At 30.4% G+C, this 24,274-nt stretch overlaps 2 protein-coding genes across 6 annotated transcripts in view; one reads left to right on the forward strand and one right to left on the reverse strand.

Moving 5' to 3' along the window:
- LOC123014777 (sex peptide receptor) overlaps positions 1 to 20,805 on the forward strand; it is a 94,428-nt gene extending 73,623 nt beyond the window's left edge. For all 5 annotated transcript variants that reach the window (XM_044414048.1, XM_044414047.1, XM_044414049.1 and 2 more), the window contains 3 exons: positions 5,581 to 6,204; positions 13,958 to 14,155; positions 19,649 to 20,805. In XM_044414048.1, the coding sequence (XP_044269983.1) occupies positions 5,818 to 6,204; positions 13,958 to 14,155; positions 19,649 to 20,239 (1,176 nt within the window). In that variant the 5' untranslated portion in view covers positions 5,581 to 5,817 and the 3' untranslated portion in view covers positions 20,240 to 20,805. The remainder of the gene's footprint in view (positions 1 to 5,580; positions 6,205 to 13,957; positions 14,156 to 19,648) is intronic.
- A 1,790-nt stretch (positions 20,806 to 22,595) lies between these two features.
- On the reverse strand, positions 22,596 to 24,236 carry LOC123014192 (translocon-associated protein subunit alpha). Its single transcript, XM_044413152.1, has 5 exons — positions 24,036 to 24,236; positions 23,616 to 23,807; positions 23,235 to 23,558; positions 22,981 to 23,178; positions 22,596 to 22,930 (listed from the first exon to the last, which is right to left on the reverse strand). The coding sequence occupies exons 1-5, from the start codon at positions 24,097 to 24,099 to the stop codon at positions 22,845 to 22,847; spliced, it is 864 nt and encodes a 287-aa protein (XP_044269087.1). The 5' UTR covers positions 24,100 to 24,236; the 3' UTR covers positions 22,596 to 22,844.
- Positions 24,237 to 24,274: the final 38 nt, after the last annotated feature.

Here is a 24,274-nt window from a genome sequence, read left to right on the forward strand (position 1 = left end):
GGTATGCATTTGAATCAATTTGGATCTGCAACCGCACATGATCAAATTTCTAGGAACTTAATATATTGTATTGGTGCATTTAATAGAACAGTTTGTTCTCGTCGTCTCTATTAAATGAATTACAAAACTTAACAAAAGCTATCCAACGTGAATTTTGATTTGGATGGAAGTGTTTGATCGCAAGCTTAATTCAGAAATTATAGTCTTTTGTTCCGGTTGTAGAAAGTGGAACTATGAGACTTCTACATACTTATAAATCGACTCTCCCAACGAAAACTATAGTAACTCAAAATTTACAGTTTTGAGTATAACTGCATTGAATCTTTGATTGTTAATAAAAAATCAAGGAACTGTTTAACATTATTGGAAATTACTGAAAGTCTAAGTTTTGGTAATAATATTCTTTATTAAATAGTTATTTATTATACAAGACGATAAAATTGAGGCGTCAGCCGAGACGCTAATATGCTCGAAAAGATAATCAAAATTTTATCGTCGTGTACAATATTTCATTCAATTCCTCACTAACTTTGTAGTCAATTTGGTCGATATTTATAATTGTCAACGTAAAATTCAACAATGAAATATAATGTCAAAGATCGTTAGCAACTAACAACCGCAGGTATACAACAATATTTTTTTTTCATCTAGACGATAAAATTTCATTTTAACATGAAGAGAAGAGTAGATAAAATTCAATTTTAACATAGAGGATTGAATAAAAAAAAATTCTCGTTGTTTTTGCATTTTGGGCCCTACATATACAGTGTGCGCCAGAACTCGCGCCCCAGAGAAAAATGCTATGTAAAGTAAGATACCAGGAACATGGAAAAACTGTTAAAAAAAATTATCTATAAAAAATTCAAAGTTAATGAGGGTTTAAAGTTTACTCTTTGACTCTATTTATTTCTGTTGGAAAAATAAATTTCCATGTTTTTTCGCTACAGGCTATTTAGAAGAAGAAACAAGGAAGCTGTATCCTAAATTGTAACTCTGTTTAATGTTATTTGTAGCTTTTATTGGCAATTTTTTTTACCTCTACTAAATAATTATAAAAAAAACATATACAAGATCATTAATATCATTAAATAAACATAAAAAATGTCAAATGTCAAAAAATAAATGACAAAATTTTGTTTTTCATAAAGTGACTTTTAAAATTCTAATAGTTATTTTTGTTACAAGTATCTAAAATACCATTTTTGCGAACGAATCGTCGCTGTTTCTGGACGACACGAAGCCGAATTGGAATAGCAGATGAGTCCCTAAAAACGTTTTAGGTATATACGTATTTCAAACAACATTTTTGTAAAAGCTCCTAAAAAACAAGTTCACACCTCTTATTAATTAAAAAAAAGTCCCCACCATAGTAATCAGTTTGACTTTTTTCGTCCGGAAAAAGGGTACCGAGTACCTAAAATAACTATTTTACGTACTATTTTATCGATTCCGGAAAAGACTCATTTTAGGGACTCAAATGAGTCCCTAAAACAGCTATTTTCCGGAGCGTGTACAAAAAAATTATAAGAATTGTTATATATTTTTTTTAATAAGTTTCTCAAATTATTATAGAAAAGTATTCAATGTTTTATAAATTTTATTTTTTTAAGAATTCTAAGTGTTTGAACCTTCAACTACAAACGCATTAATTGACAAGATTATGAACCACCGATTGCTTTTCTTTGAAAAGTAAGTCTTTATAAAATAGTATACCAATATTTAATTTTTCAATAATGCGTGAACAATGAACCTAGAATCCAATTTTTTAACGTTTGTAATAAATTGCGATTTTCAACACAACTGCACTCAATTTGTTTTTGCTTGGTATATTTCTTGAAACACTTTTTTGGTTTGATCTAAAGTGCATGTGCATGCATTTGAATAGTTAATACAAAACCAAAAGTTGTCACAAACGTCTCGAATAACACGAGATCCATTAGAATACCGAGAACCATAAATAAATAATCCCATCTTACCTACATCAAGAATAAATGGTTTCTGGTATCTTTCTCTCGTTGTCCTTTTGCCATTTTCGTTTGGTCCATTTCTTCGTGAAACGAACAAGTAATTTATCTTATCCGCTGTAGATTCAAACAAGATCTCCGACACCTCATATATAAGATTCATCGGAAGTTCATGTATACTTGCGGTAAATTATAAGCTCTCTAATTCTAATTACATAATTAACACGTCTTTGCCGATGTTCACGTTGAGGAGTAACCAGTTTAATTATTTAGACACATTTGCATCAGTTCACAGTTGTAAACCGTGAAAATTATGGGGGTCCAACTTAACACACTTTGCATTTTAAACGAACGGAAAATAATTCGGATGCAAGGGATTCGGTGTCATCACTATTAGTCGAGCTAACGTCCACTGGAATAGATTAGGACGTAATTGTCTACAATATTGGAGTCACATGGGCGAAATTTGCGTCAAATAGGAAAGACATTGTCATTATGCAAAAACTAATCATTACAATCTGAAATGTTTCAATTAGGTACCGGGTGGATTTACAAATTAGTATATCACCGAATACTGAATGTGGTTGTTGGGTTTGTAATTTAAACGGAAACTGCTTTTTACTGCATAGATCCCAAATAAAATTTACTGCCATATTGTGCGATTAAATTTTATGTTTTATGTTTGCTGTTCTGTAGGTATTGCAATGGCATGCTTTTTGATTATTGATTTAGGGAACTAAATTTATTCAAGACTATACAGGTTATTAGGTAGTTTGCTGAAAAATTATGTTACGCAAAATTTTTCTTAAATGACTTTTGTCACGGGTATGTATTGTAAAACCACGTTATTTTGACTGAAATATCTTTTGTCTCTGCACAGCAGCATTAAAAATACTGAGCACATTATAATACTTATTAAGTAATACTTAATTTTTTAAGTAATAATGTTCATTAGCGATTAAAGAGATTATAAAATTTTTGCACAAAAAGCAAAAAGAACGAGTATACCTAGTTATAGTGAAAATTCAATTCAACATCTTAATACAAATTGTTTTCATTTATAATACTCATTTCGGAGCAAGAAAGTGAAATTATTTTTTAATAATTTGCTTATAACATACGGAGAATGCACAAATTTTAAAACATTTTGTATGTCATGAAGTATGAATAAAATAAAAGTATTATAAATAATGTTACGTAAATTGTGGACTGTATATTTTTGTCAGTAAAAAACACGATTTGTTAACAACACCTTTATTGTGTCGGCTGCTACTATCTATCAACAAAGCTTATTTAAGACTAACTTAAGACTAACAAGTTGTCCAACTGTGGGCCCTGGTCGGGCCAAACCACCCCCTAACCTCTTACACTAAAGGTGGGGTAGAATTCTTAACAAATAATAATATATCTCGAAATCTACATATTACCAGTTTAGTTTTTGCCATTTTGCTCAATTTTTGTTGGTACACAATTTATTCACAATAAACGTTTAACTTGTTTGAGAGAGTAATTTATCATATTGCGTATATTTTCGAGTCGACTTGTTAAAACAAAGCTGGTGTCATCGACATACAATGGATTTTCAGATAAATGAATAATTATTGTGTTATTCTAACAAGTTTACTATTTTTAAACAGTGTTTTAATGCAGATTTCATTAACTTATTATAATAAATTATAATCTATTAAAATAAATCTGTAAGTTGTTATTACACACAATAGGTTATTTGAAAAATACTGTTATTTTTTAGTTTTCAAGTTATCATCAATTAATATTACAACAATTTGCTTTAGACAGTTGTTATTTAACAACGAAGAAATTTCTGCACGAAAATTCTTTAGGGTACTCGTAGGTTGTCTACAAAACTCGAAAAAGAAATTAATTTTTATTGATATAATTTATGATCAATTTTTTGTAATAAATTGTTACGTAAGAAATATTTTTTTTAGTAATTTCACAATATACGTTAGATATACAGGGTGTCCACTTTATCAGTTCCCTCCTTAAATTTCATAAATAGACAACCAATAATACAATAATTTGTTAATTTCTTGCTGTTGTTCCCATTATTATACATTTGAGTTTTGAATTTAATATTTTTGAAGTTTTCGATAGTCAAGCACCGACTATAATAATTCAATTTAGAATAGTTAATACTTTACACAAAATAATTCAAGCGGGAACAGATAAAATGGACACTCTGTATGTTAGAGGTTTAATAAAAATGATTACAAACTTACAAATCATTATTTATGTGGATATTTTTCCATTACAATGGGTAGTATATTCGACAACAATTTTTTTTTAACAAAACATTGAACAAAAATAAAGCTTTGATAAAAGATCAACATACAGTTCGTTCTCCGACGCAGAATCGAGATCTCGTAGAAAAGTATTCAGCCGAGATGGAAGAAGCGGGTTTGTATCATAGAGATTTATACGATGCTGCAGACTAATAGATAACTTTGAGCACAATGTGTCTGGATTTATCCACAAAAGTAAGACGTTTTGTAAATTCTACCTCTTTTATAATTTAACTACAACTACTTTTAAAAGAAACAGTTCCTAAACACGCAAAACGTAAAATCGATAGTTGAAATTTATGGCATTTCTAGTTGCGAGCTTCGTTTTAGTTGTAGAATATTGATACGCAATTTACATATTTTACAACCCCGTTAACTCGATTGCAAGTCAATTAATATAATAAATTCACACATACATTTTTGCTTAGACTGAGACTAAAACCTTTAAACAAACTCTATACCTAAGGTGAAAATCAAAAGAATTTAAAGGAATAACTTTTTTAATTATTTTACTGCAGTACTCGTAGTTATTTTTAATTTATAATTACAAAGAAATACGAGTAGTCACAATTTCTTCATTAACCAAGAAAATTATGTTTAATTAAAATTTCTATTTTCTGACTCTGTAAGTGCTCTAGAAAGGATTAAAATGAGTGAAGCTGGAAACATTTTAAAACCATGAAAAATAGAAGAAATCAACATAAAATAAACTTATTACTTAACTATGTGTAACCATATAAATAAACTTTTATCAGATCAACATTTCTTACGTGCTTTAAAAGTAAATGATGTCTTTGCACAAAAGTTAAATTTATGGTAAAACACACATAAAACACACTTATTCGAAACTGGCCATCTGATAACCTTTAAACTAGAGAAACATCTATAACAATGATTAATTCGTTAGAGTCATGCCTAGGTTCATATCGTCCACTAATTCAAACAATTTAAATGTATCCACCTGTCAAAGTTTAAACATGCGTAGTACAAATTAATCTGGAATGTTCTCCATAAAGAATGCTTTTACGCCTACGTTTTCAAATGCAACTAAAAAGTTTATTGTCACGAGTGTGATTGCAAAACGGAATAAACCGTTTTGGTAGCGCATCGGACTGAATTGGCATGGAAAACAAATCCAACCGAAGGTAAATAATCTTCGAAACGTGCTTTAGTTACACTTCCAATTCCCATTACTATGAAAGATCTAAAATTCAGCTCAGTACAGCAAAAGTTTCGAGTTGCTAGCGAGGCTTGTAAGTTTGGGTCTTTTTTTCTTATCAGCAAAACATTTGAAATCTGATTTTTTGTTTCAGATTTAACAAAGGGAGTGACTCCGGAGAGAACATCAGTGAATTTAAATTGAGTCTGAAGATAATCAACAATGCCAATTAAAGGACTAATTGAATTAATTTTGCTGAGTGGTAGTTGAAAATGCAATTTTTCACTTCTAATCGAATTTATCATTTTCGAAATTAGTTTCTTAAGTATCATTATGAAACTTTGTTGTGAAAATTATAAGAAAATGGCAATTTGTGTTTGAAGAGATTAAAATGGGCGAGATGGCGTCGAACTCGACGCTGATTTTTCCGAATCAGACTTACACGAACGAAACTGTACCAAATGTTACTTCAGTGGACAAAATCCAGTACATTAACATCACGATGGAAATGCCTATAGCCTACGCCGTGCCCTTATATGGCTACGTTATGCCGTTCTTATTGATAATAACCATTATCGCGAATACTTTAATCGTCGTTGTACTAAGCAAAAGGCAGATGAGGACTCCTACAAACGTCGTTTTGATGGCGATGGCTCTTTGTGATATGTTCACGGTTTTAATACCGGCTCCTTGGCTTATCTACATGTACTCCTTTGGGAACCACTACAAGCCCCTTTGGCCTATAAGTCTTTGTTATGCCTGGTTTGTTATGCACGAGGTAAGTGCAAACACAAGTTGCTTTTATAATCACAATTTGCGCTAACACCTTCAACCTGTGAAGATGATAATTTTATTATCGTCGCTCAGACCAGCGTGGAAGCCAATTAGAAGAGAATTTATGTAAATGGAGCAATTAGTTCTGAGTTTGTTAGGATAAGAATGCCCAATTAAGTTGTATTGCGCCCGAAAAAAATATTTTTTGAAAATCTGTCACTTTCTATTTATTTGAAATATTCGTAATTTGACTTCTGGTCTACAAGCAATTGTCTTGGTTATTAAATAATTAAAATAGAAATTGAGATAAATTTCGAGGAACACTTATATTGGACCAAATAAATTTGCCCAATATGAGTTATTAAGAAAAATATACATTTAAGAATCAAATTTTAACAACTTGACTTAATAAATATCCGAAAATTTTATATACTACAAAGACATGTAATTCAAACTATTTTTCTTGAAATGAAACACATACAGGCTGTCCCAGAACTCCGTATTTCTTCGATTACTCTGACAGTAAAGAAGATAACGAAATGCGTTTTTTTTAACGATAGACATTCATTTTTTCTATGGTCCAAAAATATTTTCGTCATTGTAAGTACTTCCTATATAGGGTGGCGCAACAAAGTTATATTTTTTCTTATGGAACACCCGGTATATTATGCGCTTATTTGAAAGAATTTTTAATTCTAAGAATATCCATATTAGGTTTTATGGGTCTATCATGGACCGTTTATCATTTATGGGCAATTTTATGAGAAAAAAGTACCATTTTTGAAAAATCACAACAGCTTTGCTAGAAAGAAAAAGTGAATAAAAACAATTGCAACCATTTTAAAGTCAGGTTCTAAATTATTATGGTTAAAATTCTATCAATCTTTTGCAACTACTGCAGAGTGTTGACATTCGCAAAATATCAAGTAACTTGATTTTTTCAAATGAAACACCCTGTATATTATTACTTTATCGTGTAGAGCTTTTAWTAWGCTTTCTAAAAAACYTAGGGTTTGGAGGTYTAAACTTTACCTGTTTTATTGTACACCCTTGAAACATACCAATTTTAAYTTATTCTATTTAGCCTCAAAAATCAAGTAGGTTTGCGTTACTTCCTCTCCTAAAAAAGTTAWTTTTYTAAAGTTACGTTATCACCATACATCAATAAAGTTTGTTAGAGAATGTAGAATTATTTAACTACAGCATGATGAAGCTCCTGTTCATTTTTGTCGAATTGTGTGACAATTTTTAGCAACAGATTTCGTAATCGTTARATTAGGAGGGGAGAACTATTGTCTGGCCACCGCAAWCTCCAGATTTTACTACAATTGATTTCTTTTTATCGGRGTGTGTTGAAAAGAAGGTGTATCGAACAAGAACCACCACTCCAAATGACATGGAAAAAAGAATAATTGAAGTCTTTAATAACATCTCTGTTGAAATGCTGAGGGCAATCAAACTTTTCTTTATGCGTAGACTAKACGTCTGTCTGACGAGGAATGGCAGGATTTTTGAATATTTGCTATAGAATTAATTAAATTTTGAAATTTTTATAATCAAGGTGTTGCATTGAATTCAAATTCCAATTAGCGTTTCTTGAGTTTTACTCAGTATTTCAATAAACAACCTGTTTTCTTAATTGATGTATGGTGATAACGTAACTTTAAAAAATTATCCAATTTTTTTAGAAGAGGAAATAACGCAAACCTACTTGATTTTTAACGCTAAATAGAATAATTTAAAATTTTGTAGGTTTAAAAAGGTGTACAATAAAATAGGTAAGATTTAGAACTCCAAACCCTAGGTTTTTTAGAAAGCTTATTAAAAGCTCTACACGATAAAGTAATAATATACAGGGTGTTTCATTTGAAAAAATCAAGATAATTTACATTTTACTAATGTCAATACTCTGCAGTAATTGCAAAGATTTATTGAATTTCTACCATAATAACTTAGGACCAGACTTAGTAAAAATGGTTGCAACTGTTTTTATTCACTTTTTCTTTCTAGCAAAGCTGTTGTGATTTTTCAAAAATGGTAATTTTTTCTCATAAAATTGCCCACAAATGATAAACGGTTCATGATAGACCCATAAAACCTAATATGTATATTCATAGAATTAAAAACTCTTTCAAATAAGCGTATAATATACCAGGTGTTCCATAAGAAAAAATATAACTTTGTTGCGCCACCCTATATAGAAATTACCTATAATAACGAAAATATTTTTGGACCATAGAAAAAACGAATGTCTATCGTCCAAAAAAAAAACGCATTTCGTTATCTTCTTTACTATCAAAGTAATCGAAGAAATACGGAGCTCTGGGACAGCCTGTATGTATTGAATTTTTATCATTCCAGCTTGGTGAAATGATTTTCTTTCTTGTTCGTTTAGTAGGGTACAATGTAGAAAATGTAATAACGACATGTCAGACATGAATGAAAACTACGCCGGCAACTAAAATGCCGTTTCTGATTTCAAGTTACCACCAAGTGGCCCATTAGCGTACTTTTATATTTGTCACGGAATTTGTACTTTACAATTTACATTGAACTTGGTACAATAAGTGCACAGGTAAAATTAAGGTAATTGCAATTACGTGTAATTGCGAGGGAATTAATCTATCGTAAGTTAATGGTTCACAATGGACGATAAATTTCAAGTACCAGATTTCAGAGATTGCTTTTCCCCATGATAAATAACTTGGTCTGCGTTTAATAATGAAACTAATTAGTTGTTGGAATTTTAGTGAAGCCAAAAGAACATTCCGGTTTTAGTTAAAGGTTGAAAAGTTACATTACAAACATTTAATGCTTTGTCGGTGGTTAACGTTTTCATAATGGAATAGGCTAAAGCAGACCAAATCTGCTTTAAATGAGAAAATTATACAGAAAACAAAGAAAGGCTTACTTAATAAAAAGTCATTATTCAAAACTATGTGTTGGCAATAATTAAATTATTTAAGAAATCCGGAGAATGTAGATAATATTATTGCACACATAATGTCAGTTTAACTATTGTAATATTATCATTGCTATGAAAAATATTCGTAGTGAGAATAAATTCTGGATTTCTGGAAAATTATACTATTTAGCCCGGCGCATCCACCATTTTCGTGGCATTATATTGTGTTCAATCCCATTGTTTATTGACCTGATTTTTTAAACTGAACATACCAAGGTGAGTCATTTATAATAAAAACCCTAACCGATTTTTAGACTAAACACAAGACAGTGTTTTCGCTTTCGAGATATTTTCGAACACTTTGTTACTTAGAACAAAAAACCTTTAATGAATTAAAGTAAGGGTTGTCGTAAAAGTTGTAAGCATTGCTATTGGGCTATATTATAATAATGTAAAAAACCATTCAGTTTAGATTTTTTAATTTATTGAAAAAATACATTGATGTGATTGGTTCGTTTGAGGTCGGCCATTATAACGTGAGAAGCCAATCACTTTTTATTTTAGCTTATTTCATAAATGTAGCAAAATTGGTTAATTCAGATTTGCATTTATTTATTAAGTTAGTTCAAATCGATGCTCTTCATGCGCCTTGCGCTTTCTATTGTGAGTATTGTGATGTGGTTGTCACAGAGAATTTGTACCTTTTATATTTTGTGGTTTTTAATGGGGAAATACAACTTTGATAGAAGTAGGAATATTAATGTTTTACTTATCTTCTGTGTTTACAAGTACAACATGAATTGGCAGCGAAAATACCAAAATGGAAATTTTTTTCGTATATTCTTATGTAGGAAGTGAAATATAATCTATAATTTCTAATTTTTGGAACCACATGTAGGATATACTTTATTTCACTTCAGTTACAGCTAGAAAGATGCTAAATATAAACACGATGCTGCAATAATTCTTGGAATAACAATTATATGTATAATAATAATAACTAAAGTCAGAGCTGACTATGCATTTAAAGTACTACATTTAAGTTTTACTTTTATAATAATGATACAAAGCTATTTCATTGCACCTCCGATTAATTAATTAATTTAATAGCTCTAGATGCGAGTCAAACAGAACAAATTTTACCTTTAGCAGACGATAATATCTTTGCACTGAGTTTTAGGAATTATATAATTAATGTGACATTAAAGTGCTTGATAATAACTTTACTGGATGAACAGAAAAAAATAAACATTCATTTTAATGCTGTAAATACCAGAAACTCTTTTATAATTTGATGTCAACAAGTATATTTATTGCACAGAACTGCAAATAATATTTTACTAGTAAATTAATTATACACTGTGTCAATTTTAAAACTTGCAATCGGCAATATCGATCAACTGAAAAAGTTGTTGAGAATCACTCAGAACCGTTTTGGTGGTTCTTAGGGGGAACCTAAGTGACATGGTAAGTGACCCACCTTCACCCACCCTTAAATATAACAAAAAAAAAATGATAATTTAAAGTCTTTGTTTTTGAATAATTGGAAAAACGGCTTTACTAAATAGGCTGTTGTATGACAGTTTTGAAAAGCGCTTGTTATGAGCTTTCCAACGATATATCACAAGTAGGGTAGTGCCATTTAAAATTTTCAATTTGAGGAGGCTGTGGCTTCAAGGGTGGGGGAGGAGCGTCACTTACCACTTACCATTTTGATTCCCACTAAAAACCATCGAAACGGTTTTGAATGATTCTCGATAACTTTTTCAGTTCTAGAGATTGCAAGTTTTAAAATTGACACCCTGTATGTGCACTGTGTAAAATTACTGAAGTTTTTTTTTTAATTTTGCAAGATATTTCCGTCTCTTTTTTCAAATGCGAGTTAAAAGGGTCACCGAGTACGAGCTTAGCATTTTAAATTTGTATCGCTAATCTTTTAAAGAAGAGGATTCTTGATATTCGAGGCGTGAGATCAGAAAAATAATTTCCTTTTCATTTTACGAGAGTGTTGTTCTATTTTTACCGCAACAATACGGCAAACGCACTTTATGTATACGAATTCGAATTTCTACAAACAACATTATTATGGAGGAGAGATAAAATCCATAAATTGACTGCAATAAATTGTAGCATCTGGCACACATCTAAGCTCGTTTCCTTTTACTAAATGTTGCTTATATTTTCTGAAATTTTAAACGGATTATTAAAATTTTGCGGCCGCGAACAATTTTGTTCCAATTTACGTTTTAGCGAACTTTAATAAAACCGAGCTTTGAAAAGTGACAGAGAACAGTTACGGAAAAACAAAAGGTTTAAAGCCTTATTTGCGTCAGCTCGACCTTAAACGAAGTAATTTTATAATGAAGTCGATACCCTTTTGTCTTGAAGAAAACAATTAGAAAACACAGTTAAAATTATTTTTAACAAAGAAATAAAATTGCTTGTTTTGAGCTAAAAGAGAGATTTACTACATTTTATGGATTATTTGTCAGCTTCTTCATAACTCGTATGTTATGTGCTAGTAAAATAGCGGTATAATGTCTGCAATTTTCTTTCGAATTATGTGCCATAATTGTTGTAATGTATGTACCTATTAAAGTGGAGGAAATCATATTAAGAAGTTCATTATATCTATAAAATTTAATTTAGCCACCACTTTGTTCATAGCAGGCTTAATTTTTCTCATTAAAACAACATATAGTAATTTTCCTGAAATGACAACAAAGACCGATTATTATTTTCATTAATTTTATTATTATCATCACGCTTTATTTAAGTAAATACATTGTTATTCTTTTTTGAGTCGGAAACCTGTTGCTTATTGGATAACATCAGGTACATTGTGAAAGATGTCAATAACTCACTTTTTTAACAGACCATTTCATAAATAAATTGAAGTTTGATAAGTTTTGTCCTCGTCTGATTGGTAAAAATAAAGTGTCAAAGGAGTATCGGAAAATCAAATAGAACGAAAGTATAAGCTTTTTATTTTTTGTTATTTTTGTTACGGAATCCTCGATTTCTTACAATTTTTCAACGGCATAAAATTATTTTAAATCTGGAGAAGAAGTTAATTAACCAACAACAACACAATTGTGAACTGTAAATAAATAAATCTGCCAAATGACTAAATGAAAATAACGGGTCTTTTTTTTTAAATTCGACGTCACAGTGGGCCGTGACAAGCTCGTTGTGAACACACCATGAACACTTAACCAAACCAACATAACATTACAATTACAATTTTAGTAGTATGCACAAAGTTAACCATCTTCATCATCTTAATCTTGGTAATCTTGGTGGGTTCGTTCACAATCAATTTTGCAAAGATAAAGTTTAGAAAACAAACAGAACGTGAGTTTTGTAATCATTTGAGTGAATAATAGCCAATATTTTGGAGTAGAATACTATTCATTTTCCACGACTATTAAACATTTTTTATTTTAACCTTGTTTTTTGGTATTGAAGAAGTTGACGTTTCAGTTCAATTACAAGAATCACATATTGCATCTAACTTGATTTAAAAAGAGCGGTGTTTAATGGATATCAATATACAGAGAGCGTCAAAACCAAAAAGTGTAAAATTTTAAATCAAGTTAATACTTGTGTATTTAAAAAAAAATTGACCTGTTTGTTCGAGTATTGTTGCAAAAACAAAATATTTTCAGTGTTAAAAAGATTATTCCATAATTTTGACGCTCACTGTATGTAGTTGAAATAACAAAAGTATCGAGAGATCAAGATAATTTGTAAACGAGTCATCTTTGGATCCGAAAACGTATGTCTGTTTTCGAACTAACTGCACGTGAAACGTTTCAAATAAAGTTATAAGTCGAAAGGTAAAAGAGCAAAATGGGGTAAAATTAGTCGCCGGCGTACTCCTATAGCAATAGGACCCTTCTTTTTTGAAGGTAAATCATAAATTTAGTTATTAAAATCATCATCTTTTTGATCATGCCATTTTATCTTTTGACTTGTCATTTTATTTGACAGACATTTCACAGACATACGCTTTCGGATCCAAAGATTACTCGATTACAAATTATCGATATAAGGTACCAACTTTTTCACCCAAATTACATGGCAATTTCATAGTAAAACAACCTAGTTTCGTCAAGTATCTGTCAATCAAATTTATATGTGGTTACAGTGTTGCAAACAACCGAAAAAGAAAATTTTCTTATTCTTTTGCCAATTCAAACAGTCATTGTTCATGACTCGGAATTTGTGATCTATTTTATTTCATAAATGTAGTTTGCATGTTCATATTTTCTGTATACCAGGTGAATAAAAAGTATGGAACCAAACATTTTTTGCTTAAACTATTTATTTTTTGAAAAAACTAATTGATGAGTGATAAAGTACTATAAAAATCTGATAATTTAGCAAGAATTAAATTTTTCGAAATTTCCTTTTGTTTTTGAGTTCTACAAAAAATTTTTTTTTTAATGGCAACCCACTATGAAATCATTTTTCTCATAAAAGCTATACTCTAAGGATTACAACTATCCGCTTTATATTTAATTTTTTCAAAAAAATTTTTACACATAAATTGCAAATTTTGACAAAAAAATGGCATAACTCAAAAACAAAACAAAATTTCGTTCTGAAAATACGGTCACATTTTTTATATTACTTTACTTTATATTAATTATTATTTGCTGGAGGCAAATGATTAAAAATAAAACCGCTTGGTTCCATACTTTATATTCACCCTGTAGATTTGAAACTGGATTTATTCCCGCAAATAATTTGTTGCAAAAAAAATTAGCTTTGCTTTGTTTAGTTTGTGGTTATTATTTGTTTAAATATTTTAAACTGATTCTCATTGTTATTCAAAATTTTTTTTCAGGTAATTCCCAACATGTTCCACACGGCGAGCATATGGCTAACACTGGCCCTCGCCGTACAGAGGTACATTTTCGTATGTCATGCGCCTCTTGCACGAAAATTGTGCACCATGTCTAACGTCTACAAGTGTCTTATCTATATTCTAGTCATAGCAGCTCTTCATCAGGGTTTCCGATTTTTTGACTCAGAATATAGCACGGTAAGTAAACATTATATTATTAGGCGAGTTGCAATTATAAGCTTCGATTGTGAAAATTAACCTGCTTATTACAATAGATGTTCACGACGTCGTAAAGCGACCATCTAACGTACTCTGTTGATACGACCATATTGGAGCTCTACCTCTCTCCAATTAGTTACGTTAATTAGAAATCCGAAGCGTTGAAACATACCGAATCGAGTTTACGACTCTATCTCTAATCTCTGTACCAGAGGGTACTTATTCTTAATTGGGACGCAACATTACCGATATGTCATTAATGCATTATTGTCATTATTGTCACTGAAGGTGATAACAGTGTAATTGGATCGGAACGGCACTTGTATTTATTTATCAATCGATACAACTCTGATTACTCTAATTGTTATATAAAAATATTAACAACTTTAAAGCTGCTCATTAATGAAAGATTTTTATTCTGATATGGCTTTTTATGCGAGAATCGGAACAAAAGACATTATTAGCACTCGATACTCAATTGGGATATGTTGTTTTCATGAGTTCGTCATAAAAATTGAAAGCAATGAACAAGAAAGGCGAGATGCTGGTTGTAAAGGGAGTTTTTCAATGTAAATCACGCTTTTTAAGATGTAAGCTTGTTCGTTCTGCTTTTGACACCTCATTATACGTCTTGGCACAGCAAGGAAATGTAATAAAGCCGAGGACGAAATGCTTATCTAAAAGTACCACTTAGACCGGATTGATTTCGGATTATCTCCAATAATTATAAGTTGGATCCTGCCCAGATTGTTTTTATAACGTGATCATTCCCGCTCAAGACCGATCGATCTTACAAAGAAGTAGGAATTTTCGCCTGTGCGGATTCAAGCAAGCGAATAATTTCAAATTAGATGTTTCAAATTGTGACGTGATGACTCTTTCCGGCTCGTTTAGTCCGCAAAAAATTAATTACGCAAAGTCATTAAGGTGCGAAATTTATCGCAAACGTAGGAACGTTATATTTCAACGCTTGCAAAGTGTGAAACAAACGGAAATTTTATGTTTGATGTTATTAAACTCTTTCATTACTTCTTCAATGCTCATGGTAATAATATTTTTTATCCAAATAGCAGTAAATTAAGTAACATTGTTTTAATTTATATTTATAAATAGTTCAGATTGTACCGTTTATTGATTGGATTCCGTTTTGAATTATTGTTAAAATATTTCCATTTTATAATTGAGTAAATAATTGAAAACAAATTTATATAACTAATTATCAATAAACCAAAATGCAAGTACTTTTTGAATTTAATTAAAATTGCGAAAATTTATTATTTCACTATTTTTTTAAGAAAAGTCATTGCAGGTCAGATGCAACTTTATACACTTGTGCTACAGATACTTACAACACAACGCATACATGTATAGACGAGTCTATAGAGTAACCTTGTCCCTTCTGATGAGATTTTTAATTTATGCAGATAGAAAATAAATACAATTTAATTTTATCAATATTTCAAAAAAAATTTTTTTTAAATACCTCGTTATTATCATCATCAGGCCTTTAAATAAGTGTTTAACATCAAAATTTGAAAAAAAAATATATAAAATTTTACTCACTTACTGTATTTTGATTAAGAGCATTTTAATTATGCATACCTATTTGTTGAACTATATTTGAAAATCTCGGAAATAATAGTTGGTTAGTTGGAACTAACTTACAAATGTCTACTTCCCTGAAAAGCTCAGTTTTACTCTAGACTTTAAGTAGAATACAAAGTTTTTTAACAATGATCTAAATACAAATTTGTTATAACTTGAATTCAGGTTTACGCTTATTACAACCCCAAAGTTTCACATGCTTTCTGCTTGAACATGAGTAAAGTTAATGTTATCGCCGTCAGCGCAGAGGCAAAATCAAGAATACACAGCTTAATAGGGTGTATTGTTTCCTGGTTCCACTTCTAGTTTTGTTCTAATTTCTATAGTGCACTCCATTATTTTCGGACATGTTCTACAATTCTCAGTCACAGAATTCGCTAAATATTTTCAAGAGAGTTTTAGTAGGTATTTAAAAACGCTATTTGCACTTATTCATGTTTTGCAATTATTATTCATTTAAATATAACTTTTTGTTTTTACATGAAAAAGAAAAATGTAAAATAAAAAAATTAATTTTTGCTTAGCCACAGACGAGGAAAGTAAAAATAAAATATAAGCATGTTAGAATATTATCACAAAAAAATATTAAAAACAACGCCTTATTAAAATGTGTTAAATCGTATGTTTAAAATTTATTTGTATAAATTTAATATATTTTTATATTTATTTGTATATTCGCTCTATTCTTTATAAGAGAAACTAAGACTTTCAGAATATTTTAAAATTTCAGGAACGAACCGACCGTAACTTTAGTCTATCCATTGATTATTCTTTCCAGGTTCTCCCATTTTTTCTTAAAGTTACATCCATAAATAACTGGCAAATAAATTTATTAAAGGAAAAAGTCACCTCGCCAAAATGTGATAAATTTCCATTCCATTAAATTTGACCAAATGCATAGAAATCATGTATTTTACGGTCAGAATTCTGACGGGTACACTTTCTTCGTTTGCAATAAAACACGCTTTCATTGTTTTAAATGTGTTCCATCCCTCCTTCACGACAAGAGAAAAATAAAGCTTTAATGAATTGTAAAAAACGCTGAAATAAAAAAGACTGTGCTCGCTTTTAGCTCATCAATACCAATCTAGTTTTTCATTCGGAATATTTCAAAATCAAGTCGGATTAACAGAGGTCAAAGAACCTTCTCACACCTGTTGCATTAAACGTTATCAGCTAAGAAGTATGACTAGTTTTAGGAAAAAAAATAAATAAAGAGTTTGTTCTGATAAAATTCATGATTTAACAACTTGAACATGCGAGCTGCGGGCGTGTCACACTGATAACAAACATTAATCATGAGAAAATATGTTCATGGAACATTTATTAGTCGCCTTCGTTTTTCAGCTACCATAAAACTCACTTCGACATAAAATTTACAACCGGAACTCTTACCATCAATTACTGCATAATCGCCGGAATTGTCCTAAGATTGTGGAAATGTTGAACTCCACTTGTTTCATTGTACTTGATTTTTTGCAAAGAGATATTTTTAATTAAAGTTAGATTTGAATAGTAGTTTGTTTCAATTTAAATGTTGAAACGAAGATCGATACTAGTGCATTGTTGAATGCGTCCATTCGCTGGTTCATTAATTGAAATGCTCGCTTTGTAATTGAAATTTAATATGCTTTAATTAAAAAAAAAAATTAAAACAGCGAGCATACCGACGTTGTTTTGAGAAAATTATGGTAATATACGGATAAAAAACATATCTGATTTAACCAAAATATGCGGAAAATTATGTTCAAACATCGACAGATTATTTGTAAATTGACGAAATAACATCAAAAAAATCTTGCCACTATTGAAAAATGTACCCAAGTACATTAATGATTTTTTTTATTAGAAAACAACATTGTCGAATATTAAAAAATTTAATAATGGCTACATTTTTTAATGAATTTTTTCCAATATTTCAGCAACCATTGTAGAAAAAATTACAAAATTTGGTACAACTGATAACCTATATACACTCAAACGAATTGAAGGATAAAATGTCGAAATTTTTACTCAGGGACGTCCTAAACTGGGGAGTTTAGGGTAAAAGTTCCCTAACTATTTTGGCTGTTGGTTCTTACCACTTTCAGATACACAATTCTAAATTTTATAGTTTTTCACAAAAAATTGGTCTGGTGCGTTCTTTCGATACGAGTACAACCGTTTTTAAGTAATGTCAGTTTACACATATGTTTACAGACCATAAAGAGGATAAACCTAAAAATTAAATTTGTATTACCGTTTAAGACGCCTGTGATTAAAAATTTTGACAACTAATCTTGGAATTCGTTTTTTAAAGGTTATCAGCTGTACCAACTTTTGCAATTTTATCTATTCTGCAATAGTGAAAAAATCCCATTAAAAAACGCATGTCTTTCTTTTATACATGTTCATAGGAAACTTTTGTCTTAAAATTGAATATTTCATCACCTGTTTAAATTTGTAACAATAAAAACGAAACAGCCTGTATATTAAAGTACAAGTTGCACAAATTCAAGCACAAATTTGAAATTCCGAAACGAGCCGCGTGGCGGCGAGTTGAGAAACAAATGAGCGCTTGAAAAACCTTCTACAACAAGTGCTTTATACTATTTTTTCTATTTTGCGGCTTAATATCATTTTATAAATAAAAAAACGAAAATTAAAAAAAATCACATTTGAAAATGAATAGTGAAGAAAGTCCGTCACTAAATTTAAATTTACGCCAACGTCTTATTAAAGCACTCAAATGACATCATTTGGGTGCTGGAATAGACTTATTCTAAACGCAAAATAGAATTGACGTTTGAGTTAAAAGTTAAAATATAAATAGTACATATATTAATAAAATAATTTTTTTTTAGTTTGTATGTAAAGATCTACGCACATCGGCAAATTAAAAAAAAAAAAAAAACAAGAGTAAAATCCATTATTTGTGAGATATTTTTTTACCGATTTCAAGAGAATTCGCCGGAAGGAAACTTAAACGAATTAATTATTTTGTAAAACTTTGAATGCTTTGAAAGCAGCAAAAAAATTTAATCAAAATAAACGTTTTATTCGAGAAAAAGTATCGTATAATACTTAATAGGTCTGGTGCAAAAAAATAACCTTTTTTATCCATTTCTTTTATTTTTCCAGTCTGTGATTGTCCTGATTGTGATCGATGTATGTCAAAATTATTCGCAAATTTAAAAAAGATTGTTTTTAGTATTACACTTAAATTTTTCCGGAAAACAGGCTTAACTTTTTTTTTCATAAATTTTCAATTTATTAACGACAATTTTGGTCAACTAAATGTTATGTATTAAATCGATACTTATTAATTTATTTAAAAAAAAGATTGAATGATTTCACAATAATTGTTATTAATTTGTCAAAAGTTTACACTACAAAACCGTTTTTCAGTTTTTTTTGGCATCAACAATTTTTTTTGTTTCTTTATCGAATTTTTACTATTGCTTGTGTTTTTCTAAAAATTATAAAAACGTTAATTCTCTGATAAATAAAAATGCAGTATATCAAATAATAGGAGTAGTATATTCGGATTGTATAAAACTACAGGTTATTTAGGTTTGTAAAATTGTTTTTTTTTTCTTCTCAAAAGAAATTATACACTCGTCTGACATAAAAAGGTAGGTGTAAGCCGTAACTGGACCGTTGATGTTTTAACTACATCACCACTTTTAAGTGACTTGTTTTCACCAAAACTGCGATTCTACGTGCAAAAATGTTCAAGTGACCAAATGCTTCCAAGCTATTTCAATTTGTTCCCTTTTGCTTTTGCCAGTCTTCATTTGACGTAGACAATAAGTTCCGCTTTAAGTTTACGATCAAAGCTACAGTTACAACACCTCAATTTACTCCAACTGTGTTTCTTTTTTACAGGTGGACGTGCTATGGAATAACCACACAACACACGTGTGCAAACGGGAACATGCACACTGGGTGAAGGAATACGTGACCGAGGATTTCTACTTTGTAACGTATTTCATGTTCAGGGTATTATTTGTGCATCTAATTCCTTGTGTAGCTCTCGTAATTTTGAATATCCTATTGTTTCGAGCATTGAAACAAGCGCAACAGAGAAGAGAGCAACTGCTTTCCAAGAAGAATCAAAAGAATGAATGCAAGAAGTTAAGAGACTCTAATTGCACCACTCTGATGCTGATAGTCGTAGTAACGGTGTTTCTTATTGTAGAGATTCCTTTAGTGGTAGTTACTTTGTTGCATATTATATCCAGTACGTTTATTGAGTTTCTGGACTATTATGTAGCAAATACGTTAATTCTGTTTACAAATTTTTTTATAATCCTAAGTTATCCGATAAATTTTGCTATTTATTGTGGTATGTCGCGACAATTTAGGGAGACTTTTAAGGAATTGTTTATAAGAGGTGCCGTTACGACCAGAAACGGATCTTCTAGGTATTCGTTGGTCAATGGGCCACGAACTTGTACCAATGAAACTGTTTTGTAATTTTTAGGAAAAACTCAATGTTGAAAAAACATTACGCTTATCGAAACTCATAAAATTTTGTTTTTAATTTGTAAGAAGACTAAATACTTTGTAACAATTCGTATGCTTGTGTGTTGTAAAACGATACATTTGTTTATGGGGTTGTAAAATTTATGTGTTAAAGCCAGACTTGAAAGACCTAGTTATTATATCATTTGTACATAATTTAATGTTGCGTGTGTCTACTCGATACTTCTAGGTTAGTTTCAACAATTTTCTTTCTTGTTTTTACATTTGCCTCTACCATTTGTCAATAACTTTCAACATAAAGAGCCCTAACTTGAAAGTAGTTGACAATTAAATAAGATTTGTATTGTTTTTAACACTATAATCAAAATAAAATTGTAGTGTTGAAATGTAATTGAATGTAGACCTGTAACTTTACATCAGAGTTACACTTGAACTGAAAAATGTATCATGAATGTTCAATATAATCCTTTAGAATAAATACAAAACATATTGAATGTTTATATCCAGAAATGTTGCCTTCCCTAACGTATGTTAAATAAATGTATCTATATCTAAAATGGCGATTTATTCATTTAAAGTATAGTTTCTTGAGACCAGCAATTAAAACTTTAGTGTGACTTACACCACACAAGTAAAACTGCGAGCAAATATTGATTAGGAAAAGGACCTCGGAAAGATGAGATTTAGTGCAAATTGGCATTTTAATTGGATTCTAGAGACTTCTTGATTTAAAGTTTGTCAATACAAAATATCAATTAATAATTTATCACTGCGTAAAGCATTTATCATTTTTGGAAAAAAAATGTATCTACTTTTTTATAGCGTATCCGGGATGTTGCTCATTTATAATGATAAATTATTGGGCGAAGTTGGGTAACTAAATCACATTTATAGTAAACAACTTTCTCCAGTCACTTACATTTATAATCTTCCCTGAAAAATCCATAACAATGCAGTCAATACCTATTCATTATTTAATCTTTTACTCGTATACATCGTGTGTAATTAAAATTCGTAAAGTACGAACATTTTAAAGTGGTATTCTTAATATTGTCTTGAAATGAAAAAACATTTTATTGCCAAATTCTATGCGCCCATGCTTCATTTTCGTTGAGTTCGAAAAATGTACGTGTTATTTATCGAAAGATTTTTATTATGAAAACGACCTCGTTGAAGACTAAATAAAAAACATCACTGACTATTTTTTTATTACGCCCAAATTGTTAACACCAAAAGTTCTATGTTGTAAATATCACACTCAAAAACACTTATGAACTATTAGTTAACAGTGAGTCATATTATTGTACGAACTGTTTTTACAAAATTATATTTTTCCATATCTCATAACTTTCAAGATTTATGGGCTTTTATGGCAACAAATAAATTGGAAAATAATCGAATGAAATATTAAATTAAATACAAATGGAGTTTAAGAAACATCATTGGAAGTGAGAAACTTATAGAGTTGATGTTTAGAAATTGACAATAATATATTTACAACTAAAACTCTACTTTTTATCAAAATATGGTTAGAAAGATTCTTTCTACTAATTGGATCATCTTACATTTATGTAGAAACATGATCAAAGAACCACTTTTTTCAAGAGTATATTCATTTACATGTACGTATGTGCCCGGCGCATCCACCAATTTTAATAAGTGGGTATACAATAAAATGGAAAAAATAAATTCTGTTTATGACGAAGGTTGAAAAATACTGTAGTAAAATATCATAACTTAAATGTTTTATTACATTTTTTTACCATAAATTAGTTTCCATACATTTGTAATAACTAAATAATTGGAGTGTTATGTTAATCCTGATACTGCACGATTGGGTGTCAGAAACCCACAGCGTCATTTATTACGATGTATGAGTGATTTTTTGTAACGCCAATTTTTGGAAAAATATAATCTTCAGTCATGACTGAAGCTAAGGTAGGAAAAATGGATGTTTTTGTGCTAAAGGGAAAGATAAAAAAATTATTTTTGTGGGTTCTGCTTGTCCCATACTCCGTGCATGGAGTCAATTTATATTGTGAATACAAACATCAAAATTTAAGAAATTAAAGACCTGTCTAGGAGTAACTGAACTGATACATACATTCATTACTAATATTAACATCGAGTTGTATTTACCACGAATGATTCAAATTTTGTGGTTATTGTTCTGACAAAGAAATTTTATGTTTGACGAAACAAAAATTGTATTTTTTTTATTTTCAATTAACCTTTTTGTAAAATAAAGCAGCTCATTTAAATTTTTTAACACATTCTACTAAGGTTATTAGATATTCTCTCAAACAATTAACGTTTTTTTTAACAGTAAAGAAAAAAATAGACGAGATAAAAAAGATGTTTCGTTTTATTGATTCAAATCGTCTTTCAAAACGATGATCTTATTCATTATTTACATAATTTAATTCTATACCTATGTGAAAAATTCAACAATTAAAAAAAAATCACAACACAGGATACAAAATAATTATAAATAGTAATCTATTTATATTATTCTTACAAGTTTTGTGTCCCTGTCAATATACAAAATGAAATGTGAAAACAAACTGTGAAATGAACGCAAAAATTTTGAAAACGACTATTCTGAACCTGTAGACCTTTTGACTTTGCGTTGTCTAGGACTTTGCTTAATTGATTTGGGAGACTTTTGTGATTTTTCTTTGTCTGTAAAAAATTCATTGAAAAAAATGCATAATCACAAATTTAACACTTACTTAAAGTAGCCAACGTTTGTTTTGGCAACCAATCATAGTCGACATTATTTGGATTACTTGTACCAGTCTCAACAGGGGCAGCTTTGCGAGTGATTCGTTTTTTACCAAATGACAATAAAGTCTGCTGCCCAATAACCAAAAGAAGTACAACACCAGCAACAAGGAACACGTACAAGAAGAATGTCTCTCCGTCCAAACCTGAACAAAAGAAATCAAATTAAAAAAAAACAAGTTTATGTTTCTGGAAATTATACCTTCTTCAAGCTCAATTATTTGCACAGTCTCATTGTAAACTGCTTCTTGGAACGAATTTCCAGAAGCATCTCTGTATGCTAGATTAATATTCAGACCAAAAGGTCTTCCAGCAAAGGCTTCAGACGGAATAAAACTGTAGGCCAAAGTAGCTTCTTGTTCAGGTTGCACAACTTTGCTATAACCAATAGCTGAGAAATTTTGGATGTAGAAGTTGAAGTCCATGGGATAACGGAATGACGCTTCTAGAGATTCCAGAACAAAATCCTCCTTACCTTTGTTGCGGAAACCTACCAAAAATTCAACAGGAATCCCGGCAGGAAGTTCTGTAACGAAACACTCAAAATTAGTAAAATTCACACCCAAATCTTTTAATAAATCACCTAATTGTGAAGCAGTGGCAATAGGTCTGACAAACAGAAGCGTTGTATCAGCATCTGGTGAAGCTGTTGTTTTTTCTTTATCCTCCTCGTCCTCCTCATCAGTGGGTGCTACTTCTTCAACATCTGCTTCTCCTTCAACCTCAACTTCATCTTCAAGAGGGTCTTCTTCAGCATGTGCGACCATTTTATGGCCTGCACAAAGAAGGAAATGCTAAGTCACATATGCTGACATACAAAACCAAAATCTTGAACGAAAATCGCCAAAAATAAATCAAACCGTCGCTCAAGTGATTTTATCCTCAAAAATGATCGCTTTTAGTTCAAAATTTCACTCAAAATATTGCCACGTAAATTAGGGACAAGTCAATGGACCCCCGTTATAAAATTTGGTAAAGTGATCCAAAAATGAGAGAAACTTACCATTATCTAGTGTGAAAATCACAGCAGGAAGAACCAGCAAAGAAATTAAGAAAAAGTACTTCATTTTTCTGTTATTTTATTGAACTAATCTCACTAATATCATTCGGCGATCTGAAGCTAACCAAAGAAACCCTCACTACAAGTTCAACTTTTACAGCCAGCGAGTAAGACGTGGAACTTGCTTGTACACATGGCACCCCCTCTCTTGTGACGTCACGACTTGTCTGTCTCAAACGTCA

The sequence above is a fragment of the Tribolium madens genome, unplaced genomic scaffold (genome assembly GCF_015345945.1).
Source record: "Tribolium madens isolate multiple individuals breed KSU strain unplaced genomic scaffold, Tmad_KSU_1.1 Scaffold_97;HRSCAF=244;Tcas5.2_LG3a, whole genome shotgun sequence".
Classification (NCBI taxonomy): Eukaryota; Metazoa; Arthropoda; class Insecta; order Coleoptera; family Tenebrionidae; genus Tribolium; species Tribolium madens.

Coding starts and splice junctions, on each gene's coding strand:
- LOC123014192 (XM_044413152.1), bottom strand. CDS start 24,099: ATGAAGTACTTTTTCTTAATTTCTTTGCTGGTTCTTCCTGCTGTGATT. Junction 23,808..24,035: donor GATTTTCACACTAGATAATG/GTAAGTTTCTCT, acceptor TTCTTTGTGCAG/GCCATAAAATGGTCGCACAT. Junction 22,931..22,980: donor ACAAACGTTGGCTACTTTAA/GTAAGTGTTAAA, acceptor AATTTTTTACAG/ACAAAGAAAAATCACAAAAG.